This window comes from Brassica rapa, chromosome A03 (genome assembly GCF_000309985.2).
Source record: "Brassica rapa cultivar Chiifu-401-42 chromosome A03, CAAS_Brap_v3.01, whole genome shotgun sequence".
Taxonomy (NCBI): Eukaryota; Viridiplantae; Streptophyta; class Magnoliopsida; order Brassicales; family Brassicaceae; genus Brassica; species Brassica rapa.
This window is the reverse complement of record NC_024797.2, coordinates 14,134,733-14,152,315: the sequence shown is the minus strand read 5'-3', so window position 1 is coordinate 14,152,315 and position 17,583 is coordinate 14,134,733. Positions and strand designations below refer to the sequence as shown.

Sequence of the window (17,583 nt, the reverse complement as noted above, 5' to 3'; positions counted from 1 at the left end):
TTTTTTTTTATCGGACAGATCTCTCATACAAACAACATAAATAGGTAAGTCTGCAAGAGGTTAACAATTACATTTTGATTTCGTAGATTACATATCACCGATTAGACTATCTGACTTGAATTAGGAGTCAATTTTGTGGCCAAAACAAAGTCAAAATGATATTTATAGTATTGCCGTTTTGCTTTTGACATATTATTTTTATCACTTAACTATTTTCATATGTTACCATTCTTTCTTTCCGCTACTGTAGCATTCGGATATCCATTCGGGTTCGATTCGGATCTATTCAGATTTTAGATTTTTTGGGTTAAAAATTTTAGTCACATTCGGATATTTCTAAATTTTGATTCAGGTTTGGTTCGGATCTTTGCAGGTTTGATTCGGATAACTCATTTACATTATTTTTAAAATTTTAAATTCATTATATACTTTAAATTTCTCAAAATCTATAAACAAAATTATATATTACATAAAAATTTGAATAACATATGTTAAAAGACCTAAACTTAACATATAAATTGGTTTGGTTTGAATATTTAGAAAGAGAATCAATAGATATTTCAAGTATTTTTGGTGTTTTGAGTATATTTTAGCTATTTTAGCTATTTATTTTTTACTATCTGTATATATTTTTTAAATATTGTGGACAACTTAAAAGTATAATATATATTTTAGATGTTTTTATTATATACTAAATCTAAAATAATTAATATATTTAAATATAAAAATCTATTTCGGATACATTTGGTATCCGAAATATTTCGGTTCGGGTCGGGTTCAGTTACATAGATATCTAAATTTTAAATCCATTCCGATATTTAATCAATTTCGGTTCGGATTCAGTATTACTTTTTCAGATCGGATTCGGTTCGCTTCTTCGGATTCGGGTTTTTTGCCCAGCTCTACTGCTACGTATTTTTATCGTTTTGTTTTATCAATTGAACCTTATATGATTAAAAATAGTATACACAATTGTGCTGACATGAGTATGAATCAAAACATTGGATACAATCATACGAGTACACAATTAATATATATGCACATTTAATATACTATTAGTTTAGTATTAATTAGGAGAGATTCCTTATCATGTTGCTTCCATCATCGGATACCTTAGAAAATAGAGATTTACATTAGCCATTTGGTCAAAAAATATAAATAAATAGAGAGTTACATGCACGCAAATATTGTCATATAAATGCCACCAAAAGGCACAAAGCAGAGAGAAGTTAACAAATATATCAAATTGTCAATATAATGATATGTTCTATAATCATGTGAGGTCAAAGCTCAATATATAAATTTCATCTGACGACCGTCTCCAAAGTTTGTCTCAATCTTGATAAACCATCTAAAAACAACCGGGACTAAACCACAAAAGTTCGTCCAATATTGCAATTGTTTCAAATATTTCTGAAAACCAGAGTAAGAAGATTAAAAGTGAATGTTATGAACGTGCAATATTGCAATTGTATTGTATCAAAATGATTGACAATAATGTAAGAAATAGGCTAAACTTACTTATAATTTAGCAAGACCTGGTTCACTACGAACCCAGGTTAACTCAAAGTTTGAAGACATTTCTAGGCCAAAATATTTTGTTAAGCAAGATGTATATTGTAACAACCAGGCTTGTGGATTCCAGACTGGCTCTCCGGAACACCGATCCTAACTCCTTATCCGTGAGTTTTTATTGATTTTTCATGTAAGTTATCGGTGAGTTTGGCGTTGCTTGAACCTAAGAGGTCACTTTTTAACAACGCTCACACATGACAAGTTTTCACCAATTGATCAATTAGTGATAACTCGTCTTGTGGGAACGCTGTTAAAATGTGAGGTCTTGGTTCGAAGAAACGCCAAACGCACCAATAACCTACACGAGGAAGAACTTAATATTCATAGTTGAGGGGTTAAGATCGGTGCGCTACAAAACCAGACTGGAGTCCATGAGATGAGTTGTTACATATATATTATAACAAAATATTATTATCATTTTTTATGACAAAATATTATTTTAGTTTGTATAAAATTTTATATTCAATTATAAGTTGAAATATATTTCACATAAACCACCTTAAAAGATATCGGTTTGAGTTTGAATCATATCAATATACTATATGCAAATAATATTAAAACGGGCAAATCTCCAAAATAGCACATTTCTAAGTTTATATCACAAAAATAGCACTCAAAAACTAAAATGACCAAAATAGCATTTTATCTTTTGAAAATTTTAAATTTTTTTATTTTTCAAAATTTGAAATCTTATCCCCAAAACCTCACTTCTCAACTCTAAACCCTAAAACCTAAACTCTAAACTCTAAACCCTAAATTCTAAACCCTAAACCCCACCCCTTGAATGCTATTTTTGTGACTTTTGGCCTTGAGTGCTAGTTTGGGAACAAAAACTTGATTTAGTGCTATTTTAGTCTTTTTCTCTATTAATATTGCAGATGGTATATATTCGATCACTTATGCGAGCTGAATTGTTATATATGTTGCACAGTGAATCCTCCACTTATAGAAATTTAGATCTGTTTGTTGTAAACATTATAAATCATCAGATATATCTATTTTACCAAAAAAAATCAGATATATCTAAATATTTACATAATTGTAGTTATTGAATGATATAAAGTACGAAAAATATGTGTGAAAGTGAATGGTCCTGGCAGGCAAACAAACTTAGAAAAATAATCCACATGTATATGTACAGTATTACTCATTTAGTCATACACAACGCAACAATTAATAACACTCACATGGTCTCTTTCACGCCCTCGCCCTCCTCCTCCCTCACTATATATTTATGTGTACTTCATGTTATTAGCTTGCACAATCTTTCTAAATACTCCAAAGGACAAAACTCACAAGGATCAATCAACGGCAATAATGGCGAGGAATAATCCATACGTATACACAAAGATGGAAAAAGAAGATCCCCAAGAGCTAATTCACAGAAGAGCTCAGTTTATTATTCAGAAGGTTCTAGAACGGGCAGACAACAGGACAAGACAGCAGCACCAGAGGAAGAGATCATCTGGACCGTTGATTATAATCAGAGTAGCTGGAATAAGAATGAGAATCGGTAAGAAGCTAAGGAAGCTGAGGAAGAATAATAGTTGCCTTTGCAAAAATCTTATCTCTCGTTTCATCAAATCGTTTAAACGATTGTTGTCGTCCTCGTCTTCTTCACGAACTATCTCTGATCTTCCTCCTCTATTCTCTCTTCAAGTTTGATGATATGAACTGTTTTTTGTTTTAATATTTTCCTATATAATATACTTCGATTCCCTTCAACTAATAAATACACGTAAATCATGTTATCTGTCGCATTAATTTTTGATTTGGAGAGAAATATACATGGTTTTTACACCAAAGAAAAAAGATACATGGTTAAAATATCAGGAAGTGATTTTAAAATTTAATTAGTTTTTATGGCTTTATTAAATGGTTTTCAATATCTTTTTTAAAAAATAGTTGATTTAGGCTGTGATTAGGTTACAGTTGATGTAATGGTTAGGAAAATCTATTTTGGAGAATCGGTGATGGATGTTGTTCAAAAAAAAAAAAGAGAATAGGTGATGGTTAATTAATATGAAAATGATGACTCTAAGTGAACTTAGCGTAACCATATATGTATTATTTTAGTTAGGCCACAGTTGACTATACAATTAAAACTGAGGTAAAGCAATTTATCAAAGCAGAAGAACAAAGACAAAAACTGTTCTACGATATATCGTTTTACTATGGAGTTCAAAAGAAAAATTCAAAACTAAAGATATACCACTCACTAAGAAAATCTTGTCCAACATATCAGCCCGTACTTTACTTGCAATTATACGACACATGAGCCTTGACTCATGAGTACCAAAATATCATTATTATTCCCTTTTTAATCTACTTGAAGCAAAACGTTCTTTTTTATTTGCTAAGAATGCTAATATCATATTAATGATGTTCGGATTATACAAAAAGCGTAATCTAAAAACTACTCTACCTTGGCAAAAATAAGAAAAAAATAAGATAGAGCAACAACAGCTAATAAAACCTACTAGTTAGATAATCCAACTTGACAAGAGATTATGAAATTTCTTCCTATCTTTCCTTTGCCATGATTGTGTTCCTCACTTCTCTGTAGATCATTCTCGCGATCACTGCAGGTCCAATGATGATGTTGTTGTGATAAACGTTGTTCCTCTGCTTCCCCAAGTGGTATATCGTTGATTGAACAGCCAACTTACGGAGAAGGATAGGGCTTTGAATAACAGACGATCTGATCCAAGATAGCAATTCATTCCAGTCATGGAAAGCATTTGTAGGTGGGTTAAGACGGATTAAGACAAGCTGCCAAACCTGTCTGCAAAACGTTCTTTCATATACATTATTTCATATACCAAATTTTATGAATGATAAGTTAAAGATTGTTTAATCCCGAGTCAAGTAGTCTAGTTCGTCGACCAGCATCATGTGAAGTAAAAAAAAAAAAGGCAATGCAGTGACGGATGTGTCGAAGTCTGATTGAAAATTATAAAGGTTTTAAGAAATTTTAGTTCTAGGTTAATCAATGTATGTGTAGCCACTTACATAATGGTCGAAGAAAAGACGTATATAATACTCCCGACATTATATATGGCCATGACAATGGAAAATACTTTATAACGCGTTACGACGTTAGTTATCCTTTTTCCTACAAGTAATTTTCAACTCAATTTAATAGTATAAATTCGATGTAATAATGGAAAATTGGGTAGTTGTGAGAGACAGAAACTGGAAAAGGCTGTAAGACCGAACATGGCCACACACAACTCATTCATTTTTCACGATCTTGTCGGTTCTTTGATTAACTTTAAAACACATTAGCTCTTTTCGATTACTTAGTTCTTGTTTGGTTGACGTTGACCTATACTTTCTTTCTTTGCTTTATCATGTTAATCACATTTCGTTTTTTTAATCGTTTATCGTTTATAGTACAATTGTTCATAACTAGATGAGTATGCACAAATTTAAAATTAGCTTCAGACATGTTGGAAGCAAACAATTTGATTCCAGAGAATTACATCAAAATTTATTTTAACCCAAACATCAACTGAAAACCCAACAGAATTTTGATTTCTAACCGAAGTGAATAAATTAAATGATTTAATTATATTGTACTATAGACTAGTTTGGTAACTACTTTCTTGTAGAGATTCCTGACTAGACCTGATAGAGTAATCGGTTGGTGTTGAAGGCATATAGCCTTTTCTTCTTTATCATTAAGGTAATTAACAACTAACTACAAAATGGTCCGCAACTAATTAGTTATTAATCCAAAACCATCCAAGAAGAAAATTTTAAAACCACATCTATGGATGAACAAAAGCAAATGTAAACTTGATTTTAATTTTGAATTTTTCTCAAAACCAAAACTAAAAGAAGTATTTCAACCGACAATCTAAACAAATATTTTTATCCATATAAAAGTAAGAACATACATTCATCTCACTAGCACACTATCCCAAAAAGACTGAATATTATATAAGGTCTAATAATAAGAAGACCTTGAGAACGGCCCAATCGAACGGGAGAAAGACCTATTTCAACATGAATCTTTTTTTTCCGTCGTTCCTTCCCTTGACGAACTTTGTAAGTTTGTCACAGTGCTTTTTATCATGGACTTAATATAATTAATTTCAAAAGAAATATATGAAATTTTGAAGAGAAATTCTCGTAGATAACTTTTTTTTAGTTTATTTTTACAAAAATAGACTTTTAAAAAAGAAAATGACCAATAGATGTTTTATTAAAAGATAAATATGCATTTATATATTTAGAATTAACTAATCTAAAACTTAAGATTTAGAATTAAGCGGTTGAGTTTTAGGGATATGTTCAAATTTTTTAAAATAAATAATAAATAACAAAAAAATTTAAGATAAAAAAAAATATTTTAATCATTTTATTTTTTTGTAGGCTATTTTTGTGATAAAAATTTAAAATGGACTATTTGAGAAATTGCTCTTTGTCAATTTGCTGAAAATGCTCTCCTAGAATAAAATCTAAATTTAACTTGTTTTTACTGGAAAGACAATGAAGAAGAACAGAATATTCTATATATGGGAATGGTAACTAAAGAAAATAAACTCCTGAAAATATTCAAATTTCTTTTTAACAATCAAATACTTTTTTAGAAAAAGTTATAGGTTCTAAAAGTGTTTTGGATTTATTTTCTATATACGGATTTTAGATTCCCTTTTGTGGGCTAAGTTTTCGGGGATTTTAAGGTGTTTCTGCCGGTTTGGATTTTATCCTTGTATGGTTCTTAGTTTTATAAATCAAATTCAGATGAAAAAAAAAAAAGAATTTCTCTAGATTATTTTTTCAAATAACTATTTTTATGTTTTTGTCACAAATAGCTTTCAACAATAATTCTAAACTTTAAATCTTAGATTAGTTAACTTTAAAAGTATAAATGCATTATTATCTTTTATTAAAAAAAAATTTTGGTTGTTTTCTTCCTTGGATATTTTGATGTTTATTCAGCTTTAGTTTTTGGATTTTTCCAACTTTTAAAAAATGTTGGATATCCGTTCACATTCGGACAATACATATACCCGAACAACCATGTTCAGATATTTTGTAGATCAGATTAAATACAAATAAAAGGTTTTTTAATTAGATTTAATGTTGATATCCGTTCATTTACAACAGAAAATAAAAATAGCCATAATAATTCAAGAATAAAAATTCATACAATCCCAAAAATGTAACAAATGGTACGGGTACAGATAATTGGTTAAGCTAGTGAAACCAATGTCTCAGAAAGTGAAAACCGGTCATCAAAACTGAGATCTTACATGTTACACAATACAATGGGATGTCTCTTTGCTGTAATCATCTTTCATCTGCATCTCACATCGGCTACAAGATGGCGAATCCGAGGAGCATACCATTTCACTTTCTCTATATGTTCTACTGTAACTTCCCAGCTACGACCTAAACCATGACAAACCAAAATATAAACCTGAGTTATTCTGTGGTTAACCAAAATAAAGAAAACCACACTACATCAGTCTTGATTTAGTAACCAAAATCAAAAAGCGTTTGACAAAATAGTCGTTTACCTTCGGCTCTGGCGATATCACTTAATGATTTGGATACATGCTCGGACCAACTGCTCACATCCGAGTCCTTGACGTTTCCATGCACATGGAGTATTCCTCCCTCTGGCCTGCAAGTTCCAATACCATGAACAGGGAGATTAGTGAGAATTCATTACTTCGCAAACTTATGTACAAGAACCAAGTTCAAGGAAACTAAAACGACCTTAACGCCTGAATAGCTGTGATCCAGCTTCCTTCGCTGGTCGGGATAAGACCAAGACAGACTCTGTCAGCTACTCCCTGAGAATGAAAAAGATTTCAAACCCCAAGCAATTTATTTAGTCCAACACTTAAAACAATTTGCACAAGATTGAATAGATTATGAGCAGTTTATAAAGTGTCATCAACGTACTTTGGGTGCATTGATCCTGTTATCCCCTTCAAGAATGATACAACGGTCAGAAACAAAATTTGCTTCAATGTTATGACGAAGTGCTTCAATAGCATGAGGATTCCATTCACAAGCATATACCAGCTTTGCCTTTGCCCTGCAAAAGTATACTTACTAAGAATGAATTGAAGCTACAAGAGATCATTTGTGGTTGTAAGACTTCCTTCGTTTGTTTAATGGTGGCATACCTCACAAGGAACGGGAGGGTAAAGTATCCGATTCCAGCAAACAGGTCCACCACAACCTCATTTTCGCAGGCCACGTTACCCATACGGAGCTTTTCTGAGAGATTACCCCATGAGAACATGCACTTGGTAGCGTTAAAAGAGTACAAGATCCCATTTTCACGGTGATCAACCCATCCATCGTCTCCCACAAGAATCTCCAATGTACTATCCCTTGTACCGTTGGCTTCCACACGTCCCTTGAAAGCAAATGCAAATAGGGGATGGTGAGACAAAGTGCTTACTACAACTATCAAATAAAAAGGTTACACTTAAACATACTTGGCGTGTAAGACGGTTGGCACTGAGGGATATAGCAACAGCAGACCAAACTTCCTCACTTATAGAGCTCCAAGCTGGATCTTTAAAAGATGTTACAGGAAGTACAACAATATCTCCAAGCCGTTCCCATCTACGAATAGAAGAAAAATACACAATAATTATCAGTGTCTAAAAAATAGTGTATGTCCTAATCGGCAAATGGACCTAAGTGAAACGATTTTCTTTTAACGATTTAAATAATTTAATCTACCATTTAAAAAACTGGTCTGCGTGCACGCCTAATCAACAATCCCCTATAAAAAACTTTTCAGTCCCCGGACATAATAAAATTAGCATTGTGTAACACTTACTTCTGTGGAAGCTCATCCAAAAGCTCCTCAGGTAGACCTTTCTGTTTAAGTATAGACGTAACAGCTTCTTTCATTCTTTGTAAAGGGGACTTTGCTACTTTTTTGGCTTCAACAGCTACATTAGTGAATTTTCTAGCACCAACTTCCTTTAACAGATTCAAAGCCACAGAGCTGGATATTTCCTTCAGTGATAGACCCTTTGTGAGCTGGCTGGTAAGGTGATTATCTTCTGACCCTCCTAAATCCTTGTCCAAAAGCTGCTTTTCATGGAAGAGGGCAGAGAACTTTTCTGTAACAGGGAAGCAGATATAAAGACCTTTCTCGTGTGAATAAACTTTCCTCTCAAGGTCTAACCATCCAAAGTTTTTAAGTATGTCCTTGCCCAACTTTGCATACTTTCTTTCTAACTGTATGACACAGGGTTGAGACAGAGAAGCTTCAGTCTTCACTTGTATAGAAGCCTCAACATCATTTCCACTCATAGTCAATGATTGAAGCAAGTTGATTTTCACTGGTTCACTAAACTTTGTCCCAAAAGCATAGCAAGCAGCTCCACCCCCAATAACAATAAGATCATCACCAATCACACTAGCTGTACTTCGAACTAATAACTCTTTGTTCATAAAGTCCAGTCTCACACTCCTCCACAACCGGTGCTTCAGATCTAGCAGAACCAAATCATGGCAGTTTCGTGAAACAGGGCAGCCTCCAATTATGCCAATAACATGTTTATACACAAACATCGAGTGTGAGAACCTGGCCTGAGGCCATTTTCCTGAAACCATTTCGAGTTTCCAAGAACAGCTTTGGACGTCAAAACTATATAGATCATCTAGTACCTTTTCACCATTGTATCCTCCGAACATGAATAACTGAGACTCATATGCAACCATATCATGAGAATGGCGCGCACAGGGCCATGGACCTCTCTGTTCAATTTCTTTCCACTGAAGGTTCTTTGTGTCCAAAATGTGCAACGAGGATAGTATCTTATCCTGGTTAAGCCCCCCAAATATGTATACATTTGAGCCAATCTTGGCTGCTGCATGACGATGCCTCGGAGGAAATTCACATCCAATGCATCTCTGTAAGCTCCACTCACACTTAGATATATCAAGCATCCACACATCATTCAGAATATTCAAGGGATCAGCTCTTCCACCAATCACAAACATGTAATCGCCGACCATCGAAGCTGTGTGTCCGAGTCGTGGCGATGGAGATTCATGGACTGTGATTAACTTTAAGGTGCCGCCTGAAGGGTCAAGCAACATAGACTCGTTTCTTCGAGCATGTCTACCAAAACCGCCAAAGCCACCAAACACAATAACTTCTTTCCGGTCTGTTTTATTTATAGTACAAGCTGAATGTCCCCAAATGTGAAGCTTCTCAACAGATTCCCCGGTGATGGATATTGTTGAGAGCGGCATAAGATCTTGATGAGGCCCTGCCAATGATTTAGATATGGAAAGTGGTTGTCACGTTTAAAATTTGGAAAGTTATCCTGCAAACCAAATAGCATGACTCAAAGTCTTGACCAATGATACTCTAGCACTACCATAAAAGCTGAAAAATTGAGACCAGAAACAAACCAAACCAGAGATTACAAATACTCAGAACAGTTCCTATATATATCTATAAAATATCCAAACTGAAACAACCCAAGAACCGAACCGGAACCTAATATAAGAAATACACTTTTTATACCTAAAATATTAATTATACTTATTAATTAGAATAACCAAAAATCTATAAATATAACTTATAAACCTACTAAAAATATCTAAAAATATTTGAAAAAAAAAACAAGTTACCCAAAAGTATCCAAAAAATTAAACGGAAATAATCCGAACTATTTTATAATTTTATTTTAACCATACGAGACATTTTACCCAAATTACGCAATATTTTATTCGAATTTTCTGGATAAACCGAACCGAACTGGAACCAACCTGAACGGAGGACTAAATGATCCAAACCGAATCTCTCTCAGTTGTTAAATGGATCCTAAATTCACCCAAACTATCATATCCTAAATAACCAGTACCCGAAATGCTCAGGCCTAAGTCCTAGTGATACACATAAATTCCATATACAAGATTGAGCTCAGCGAATTACCAGGAAGCAAGTCACCATTGCTGATGCTCGACTCATGATTCTCAGCTAGATTCTCGAAATTATCCTCCTCGTCCACATCATTAGCATCATCTGGATTCTTGAAACCGTTACTTAACAAAGCAAAACCAAACCCATCAGTCCTCTTCCTATTAGCAACCATCTTCTCATTCGCAACGTCCACAAGAAACCTCACATACTCCCGCGACACCATAACCTTCCCCGTATCACCCAACGGCACCTCCATCCGAATCGAACACCTTATAGCTATAATTACCCTTTTACCCTCTCCGCAACACGTGATCCCCGACTCTCTAAACCCCGCGGAGATCGCCGTCGCCACGAGAAACTGAGCCGACCTCACGTCCTTGCACTCCACCGCGATGATCAACGGCTCGAATCGGAAGACTAACTCGCTGGGCTGGTCAAGTGGTTCCGACGGTGGGGAGAAGAGGAGGTGGAGTACTGACTCCGGATCTGCCGGATCGTGCGTGATGTAGAGCCACGAGCCGCCGCGAGCTTTCTTCTTGGATGAAGGGTTTGTTGTGGATTGTGGTTTGGGTTGGGAGAGGATGGAGATTCGACCGGAGCAGGAGCTGGTGGTGAAGTAGGAAGGGTGGTGGTTGATGGTTTCGAGGAGAGGGAGGATGGGCTCGTCGAGGAAGCCTTTTGGAGACTTGTCGGTTACTGATGAGCGGATTGAGGCTAGCGTCGCGGCTTTCCTCTTCTCGAATTCCATTTTTTTCTCGAGGTTGATGTCGAGGAGAAACCCTAGCTAAGCTCAGGTTTCATAAACCCCTCGGCGTCATCGTCTTACGAAACGGTCACAGCCGCTGTCGTTTAGATACAATGATACGACAGCGTTCTGTCTGCTACGTGTGTCAACCGGTTCTGGGATTTTAAACATTCCGGTTCAATCGTACTCATTCCATGCTGATAAAGGGACTACACAATGTTTCTAAATTAGTAAATTGGGAAGTGGCAGTGTACTTAGCAGAAAGGTCTGTACATTGATTATCTTGTCTTCCAGTGAAGTTGAAAGAGACCTATTAAGCATATCAAATCTTTAGATGTTCATAGAATACCTTAATCATAAGAAAATATTTATATCAAAATGTATTTCTAATGTGTAAAATGGATGTTTTACAGTCTTTTCTCTTTTCTCAATATTACAAAATTAAGAGCAAATATTAACGTGTATATGTAAAGGGGATATACAAAAGAGAAAAAGACTAGGATAGCACCAAACCAAGTTTTTGTTCCCAAAGTAGCACTCAAGGCTCAAAGTCACAAAAATAGGTTTCATTAAAGAGGTAAATATACACTTATACCCTTTGGGTTAATTAATCCAAACCTTAGGGTTTAGAGTTAAGGGGGTGGGGTTTTGGAATTAGGGTTTAAAATTTTATAAAAAATAAATACTAAAATAAAAAAAATAAAAAATTTTAAAACAGTTTCAAAAATTATTTTTAAATTCTAAAAAGAAAATTTGAAAAAAAATATAAAAAAATAAAAAAAAAAATTATAAAAATTTCGAATCTGAAAACATATAATCTGAAACTATAAAATTTTTTTTTTTTTTTATTTTTTTTTTTTGTTTATTTAATTTTAAACCAAGGGTATTAGGGATATTTTACCCTTTAATGAATGTCATTTTTGTGACTTTCTCCTACTAGTGCTATTTTTGAGACATAAACTTCAAAAAGTGCTATTATTGACAATTGCCCTTTACAAAAATTCTCAAACGAAATATTTTTTTGCAGTTTTCTGTTTTTCTTATTTTTTATTAAAATTTATTGCGAGAACTCTATTGAAATATTTCCAATGGTTCTCAGATTTTAACTATTATGAATGATTTTAACTATTAAGAATGATTTTAATTTGCTTCTTCCTCAATGTCAATCAGATATCGACATGGCCGCGTTCTCCATAACCATGAGATGTGCACACCTGGACAACAAGACACGGGATATTGTCAACTCTTCGCGGAAAGTCTTAATGTACTAGCATTAATGTGGTTCTCGAGACTGAAGGCGAACTCACTTGAAAATTTTCACCAGTTATCAACAGAATTCATATATTATTCAATGTTTATCAGACATAGAGCATCAACCACTGATTTATGGAAGCTGGCACATGGTCCCAAAAAAGGTCCGAGAGCCTTCATAAAGAGATGCGAGAGCATGTTATCAAAAGTTTTGGTTCCTGACCAACTTCAAAAGATGCACTACGGAATGTGTCGTAAATATATAATCCTTCTACTAGGGCCTGAACACGAACATCAACATTTTTCAAAATATGCTCTCTATCGAACAACTGCTTCATCGTCATGGAAGAAAACAAATCCGTGTATGCTAAGCAAGCTGCAATGAAATCCTAGACAAAAAAAAAGACGGCTGACACATATTAAGAGCCACAATAGCACAAGAACTGAAACAAGCAAGACAGAAAAAACCATCCAGTTATGCCATAAGCGCCTCAGGAGCAAACGAAGCGGCTCCATCAGATCCAAATAGACCATGGAACAAATGGCAGCGACAAGTTGAGGATTGATACCGTTGAGTGTTCCCATCTTATATATATGCTCTCATCACTGCGTTAAACAAAGATAAGGTACAAACATAAATACGTCCATATACCAGAAAGCACAAGAAACCATGATACAAAGCTCAGAACCGCTTTCAATAGAAGTCACAAAATCGTCCTAGAGATAATTTGCTAGTCCATCTTATATATAACTGATATTTTTAAGTATAAAAATTGTATTTAAGTATTTATGTATTAATTTGATTTTTGGTTCGATTTTGGTTCAGGTTTTCTCGATTCGGTTCTTCGAATTTAAGATAAAATATCTAGACCCTGTTCAATTGCATTAAAGTACAAATTTATCTGAGTAAACCGAATAAAATTGAACCAAACCGAACACATCAATTTAATTTATATCACTTGTTTCATCATATATTTCCTCTCATTGGGAGAGACACAAAACTAATAAGCACTGGTTGGCTGATAATCAAACGAAGATATCGGATTCTCCACTCATACAATGCCACGTCAACAAAATGAATCCTACATCAAAGACTTAAAAAAAAAAACAAAGGTTCAAAACCTTATCTCCAAACCTCATCCGTTACCTTCTCTTCCCTCCACTCAATTTCTCTTCTTTCCTTTCTTCCTTCTTCTTACAATCAAAGAACATAGATAAGGTTACACAAAATCTCTGTCCGAACAGAAAGAAGAAAAACTTGTCTTCTCTCACAACAAGATCGAGAACAATGGCTTGCACTAACCTAACAACAATGTATCTTTCATCAAAACCATCTCTCTCTGATTCCTCTTCCTTGTCCTTCCGATCTGTTCTCAACCCACTTCCTCTCCCAAACCACAACTCCTCTCCTTCAAGATCCTCCTCCGTTTCACCAATCCAATCCTCTCTCCGTGAGCTCAGAGACCGTATCGACTCCGTCAAAAACACTCAGAAGATCACCGAAGCCATGAAGCTTGTCGCTGCCGCAAAAGTCAGGAGAGCTCAAGAAGCCGTCGTCAACGGCCGACCCTTTTCAGAAACCCTAGTCGAGGTTCTTTACAACATCAACGAACAGCTTCAAACCGATGACATCGATGTGCCCTTAACCAAGATCAGACCGGTTAAGAAAGTTGCACTCGTGGTCGTGACCGGAGATCGTGGGTTATGTGGTGGGTTCAATAACTTCATCATCAAGAAAGCAGAGGCGAGGATCAAGGAGCTTCAAGGTCTAGGTCTTGACTACACAGTCATTAGCGTGGGGAAGAAGGGAAACTCTTACTTCCTCCGTCGTCCGTACATCCCCGTCGACAAGTACCTCGAAGCCGGGACCTTACCGACCGCGAAAGAAGCTCAAGCTGTTGCTGATGATGTCTTCTCTCTGTTTATAAGCGAGGAAGTCGACAAAGTCGAGCTCTTGTACACAAAGTTCGTGTCTCTGGTCAAGTCAGAACCCGTGATCCACACGCTACTGCCTCTATCGCCCAAAGGAGAGATCTGTGACATCAATGGGAACTGTGTGGACGCTGCTGAAGACGAGCTCTTCAGGCTAACGACCAAAGAAGGGAAGCTGACGGTCGAAAGGGAGACTTTTAGGACACCAACCGCTGATTTCTCCCCGATCTTGCAGTTCGAGCAAGACCCTGTTCAGATTCTTGATGCTCTGTTGCCTTTGTATCTCAACAGTCAGATTCTTAGGGCTTTACAGGAGTCGTTGGCGAGTGAGCTTGCAGCTAGAATGAGTGCAATGAGTAGTGCTTCGGACAATGCATCTGATCTTAAGAAGTCGCTTTCGATGGTGTATAATAGAAAGCGTCAAGCTAAGATTACTGGAGAGATTCTTGAGATTGTTGCTGGAGCTAATGCACAGGCTTGATTTGTGTTGGTACCCTATTTGATATATGAGCAGACCCTTTTTTTTTTTTATCATCGTTCTCGTTGGTATAATGTATAATTTGTCTAGAACTTGTTCTGATCTTCTCTTTAAAATCATGCAATTACAAACATAATGCGGTTGTATTTATTTTGGCCTTCCATTGGATAAATGGTTTAAGAAAATTGTGAATGTGGAGGTTTTGCAGGATCCTTCAAAGAATAAAATTTGTTTTTGTGAACAGTTACTTTAGTCATATTGAATTGTTGTTATGAACGATCTTAGTTAGGCAGAAAAGAGAGAGTTATCATGAGTATTATTGCTAAGTGTTTGTTTATCTTTTGGTCATCTATTGTCAAATAGTTTTGATGTAGCTACATGAACTTCAAATGGCACTCTTCAAAGGAATATCAAATAAAGAAAAGAACATTGAATAGGAAATCAGATTTGTTCAACAAACAATCATCCTAAGAGATAAACTAGAAATACTACATTAAAAATGAATATATTATATAATGTAGATGGTTAGAACGTAGAGGTGATGGCTAACTCCATTTGTAACTTTTCGGCAAAGGTTAACTCCCACTTACATACAATTTCTTTTACGTTTAAATCGACTAGTGTCGAATCTGAGTTAGATCGGTTCTTAGGAGATGAACAAAACTCGATTGTGGGTTATTTCAAATGCGTTTTATTGATCAAACAGAAGTATGTTACAATGCTTGTATGAAAAAAATAGACAGCATTCAGTGGAGTCTGCCAGAAAATACAAATCGGTAAGATTAAGCTAAAAAAAAGAAGAAGCTAAATTAGAGAAAACCCTAGTTTCTAGCAGTCAACCTTTGTAGTGAAGTCTGAATGTCCTACTTTGTGTACATTATCCCTCTTTTATACTGAAACCTCTTCATTTATTTGCCCTAAGTCGGTTTGACCTAATGAGCTGAGCCAAACTTCATGGACCGAGCACCTGAGTCGAGTCTCCTGGTTTTCAAGCTTAACGGCCGAGCACCTATGCCATCTAAAATTTTGAATTATTATTTACTAATAATCTGTTTTAGGAGGTATACTTTTAAAGACTGAAAGCATAATTTTCTTGTGACGTCTCTCACTAAAAGTTGGGAATATCTTTTTTTTTGTTTAATAGATCTAATAGCAGTGAATGATTTGTAGAACATAAAGCGGTGGACGCGGGTGATAGGTGAACAATGAAAGTAAATCGTGTAACGAGAAAACATAACAGAGGTTAGAATTACAAAACCCTTTCTTTTATTATTACAAAATGTAGAAAGTACTAAAGATCTTGTTCTTTAGAAGAAAGTTGAAACTACAGTTCATTTTTTGATAGAAATGTATAAAAATATACCACCCCAAATCACGATCCAAAATCGTGAAGTATATAGAGCCAAACGGCCCAACAAGGATTCAAACCCAATTAAAAAGACCCTTTATTCATCAAGGTGAACTCATCACGGTTATGTACCTCATGGTTGATGTAAAAAGAATACGAAGTTCAACGACTTGATTATATTGTTTTTATTGCATGCTTGGCAAGCTAAAGCATGGATGTTGATTGGTACGCACGTTCAGACGTTTTCTTTATTGCGGAGATTAAGTCAATGACTTGATCAGATCAAATAATGTGGTTGCTACTTGCTACTACCCCAATTATCTTCCACGTTTTCTTCTTCCTCTTTCGTCTACTAGATTTCAAAGTGTCTAAGGTAATCTTTGAGTGCGTGTTTCCGAGTTTTAACTTTTAAGTTCTGTTTATCCTTTTGGATTTCAATTTTTAAGAAGACGTGAGTTTATGATCTCTTTTTGTCAACTTTACCATCCAAATTTCTATTCTGAATCTGGTATTTTAACAACATGTTTTTCTCATAAATTCCTATCAATTTATGTCTTATCTAACTTCTTGACAGAGATTTAACTCGGATATGGCCTTGGGATCTGCTGGCTCACAACCACGTCTCTCGAGTGCTTCACGGCGTCGCAAAAGATCTAACCAGCAAAATATAGAAGATTCAAAAGGTGGCATCAAATTTCTTGCGTGGGCTGCGATAATGGCAGCAGCTGTGACATTTGTTATGGGTTTCACATGCACAAAGCTTTACATCAGTTCTGCTCCAGGTCCAGGTTTGGTCAAGAAAGCAATATTCATGGTTTTTCTGATGTGCAACACCATTTCACTGTTTAGTTCTATTGTAGCACTAACACATCTCATTTGGGGACAACGCCAGAGTGATTTTCAACTTATACAGAAAGCTATGCTACGAGCCATGGCACTTGTCACAGTTGCATTTATGTCTATTTTGGTTGCTTTTATGGTTGGTGTTTGTTTTGTTTTGATTCATCTCCCATGGCAAACCTATTTTTAATGTTTCCTAATTGTAAGATTTGTCCGACACATCTTCTTCCACTTTGTATCCGGATGCTTTTTGGTTGATGGCTTAAAAATGCTGTGATTAAAAAAGAAGTTATTGTGACAACTATAGGAAGTGTTTCAAATTAAACAAGTTGATATTCATGCTTAAGACATCTCTTCTTCTGTAAGATTAAATCAATTAACCTAAAGCAATTGGTGAAGTTGGTGAAGATAGTTAATTTTCGTAAGCAACTGACACTGACATGATCAGCTTATCTGTGGGTAATTTAAATTTTTGGGCCTTACCCCTAATT

General features: G+C 35.2%; 3 protein-coding genes across 3 annotated transcripts; 2 read left to right on the top strand and 1 right to left on the bottom strand.

The window, feature by feature from the left end:
* The first annotated feature begins 2,471 nt into the window (after nucleotides 1-2,471).
* On the top strand, nucleotides 2,472-3,380 carry LOC103858672. The gene has a single exon (XM_009136069.3). It carries the CDS (start codon nucleotides 2,821-2,823, stop codon nucleotides 3,238-3,240), a length of 420 nt encoding a protein of 139 aa, XP_009134317.1. The 5' UTR covers nucleotides 2,472-2,820; the 3' UTR covers nucleotides 3,241-3,380.
* Nucleotides 3,381-6,636: 3,256 nt separating this feature from the next.
* Nucleotides 6,637-11,510, bottom strand: LOC103858670 (tRNA wybutosine-synthesizing protein 2/3/4). Its single transcript, XM_009136068.3, has 8 exons — nucleotides 10,511-11,510; nucleotides 8,393-9,839; nucleotides 8,043-8,172; nucleotides 7,725-7,960; nucleotides 7,498-7,633; nucleotides 7,309-7,385; nucleotides 7,107-7,213; nucleotides 6,637-6,978 (listed from the first exon to the last, which is right to left on the bottom strand). The coding sequence occupies exons 1-8, from the start codon at nucleotides 11,244-11,246 to the stop codon at nucleotides 6,884-6,886; spliced, it is 2,964 nt and encodes a 987-aa protein (XP_009134316.1). The 5' UTR covers nucleotides 11,247-11,510; the 3' UTR covers nucleotides 6,637-6,883.
* Nucleotides 11,511-13,626: 2,116 nt separating this feature from the next.
* On the top strand, nucleotides 13,627-15,147 carry LOC103858669 (ATP synthase gamma chain 1, chloroplastic). The gene has a single exon (XM_009136067.3). It carries the CDS (start codon nucleotides 13,783-13,785, stop codon nucleotides 14,905-14,907), a length of 1,125 nt encoding a protein of 374 aa, XP_009134315.1. The 5' UTR covers nucleotides 13,627-13,782; the 3' UTR covers nucleotides 14,908-15,147.
* Nucleotides 15,148-17,583: the final 2,436 nt, after the last annotated feature.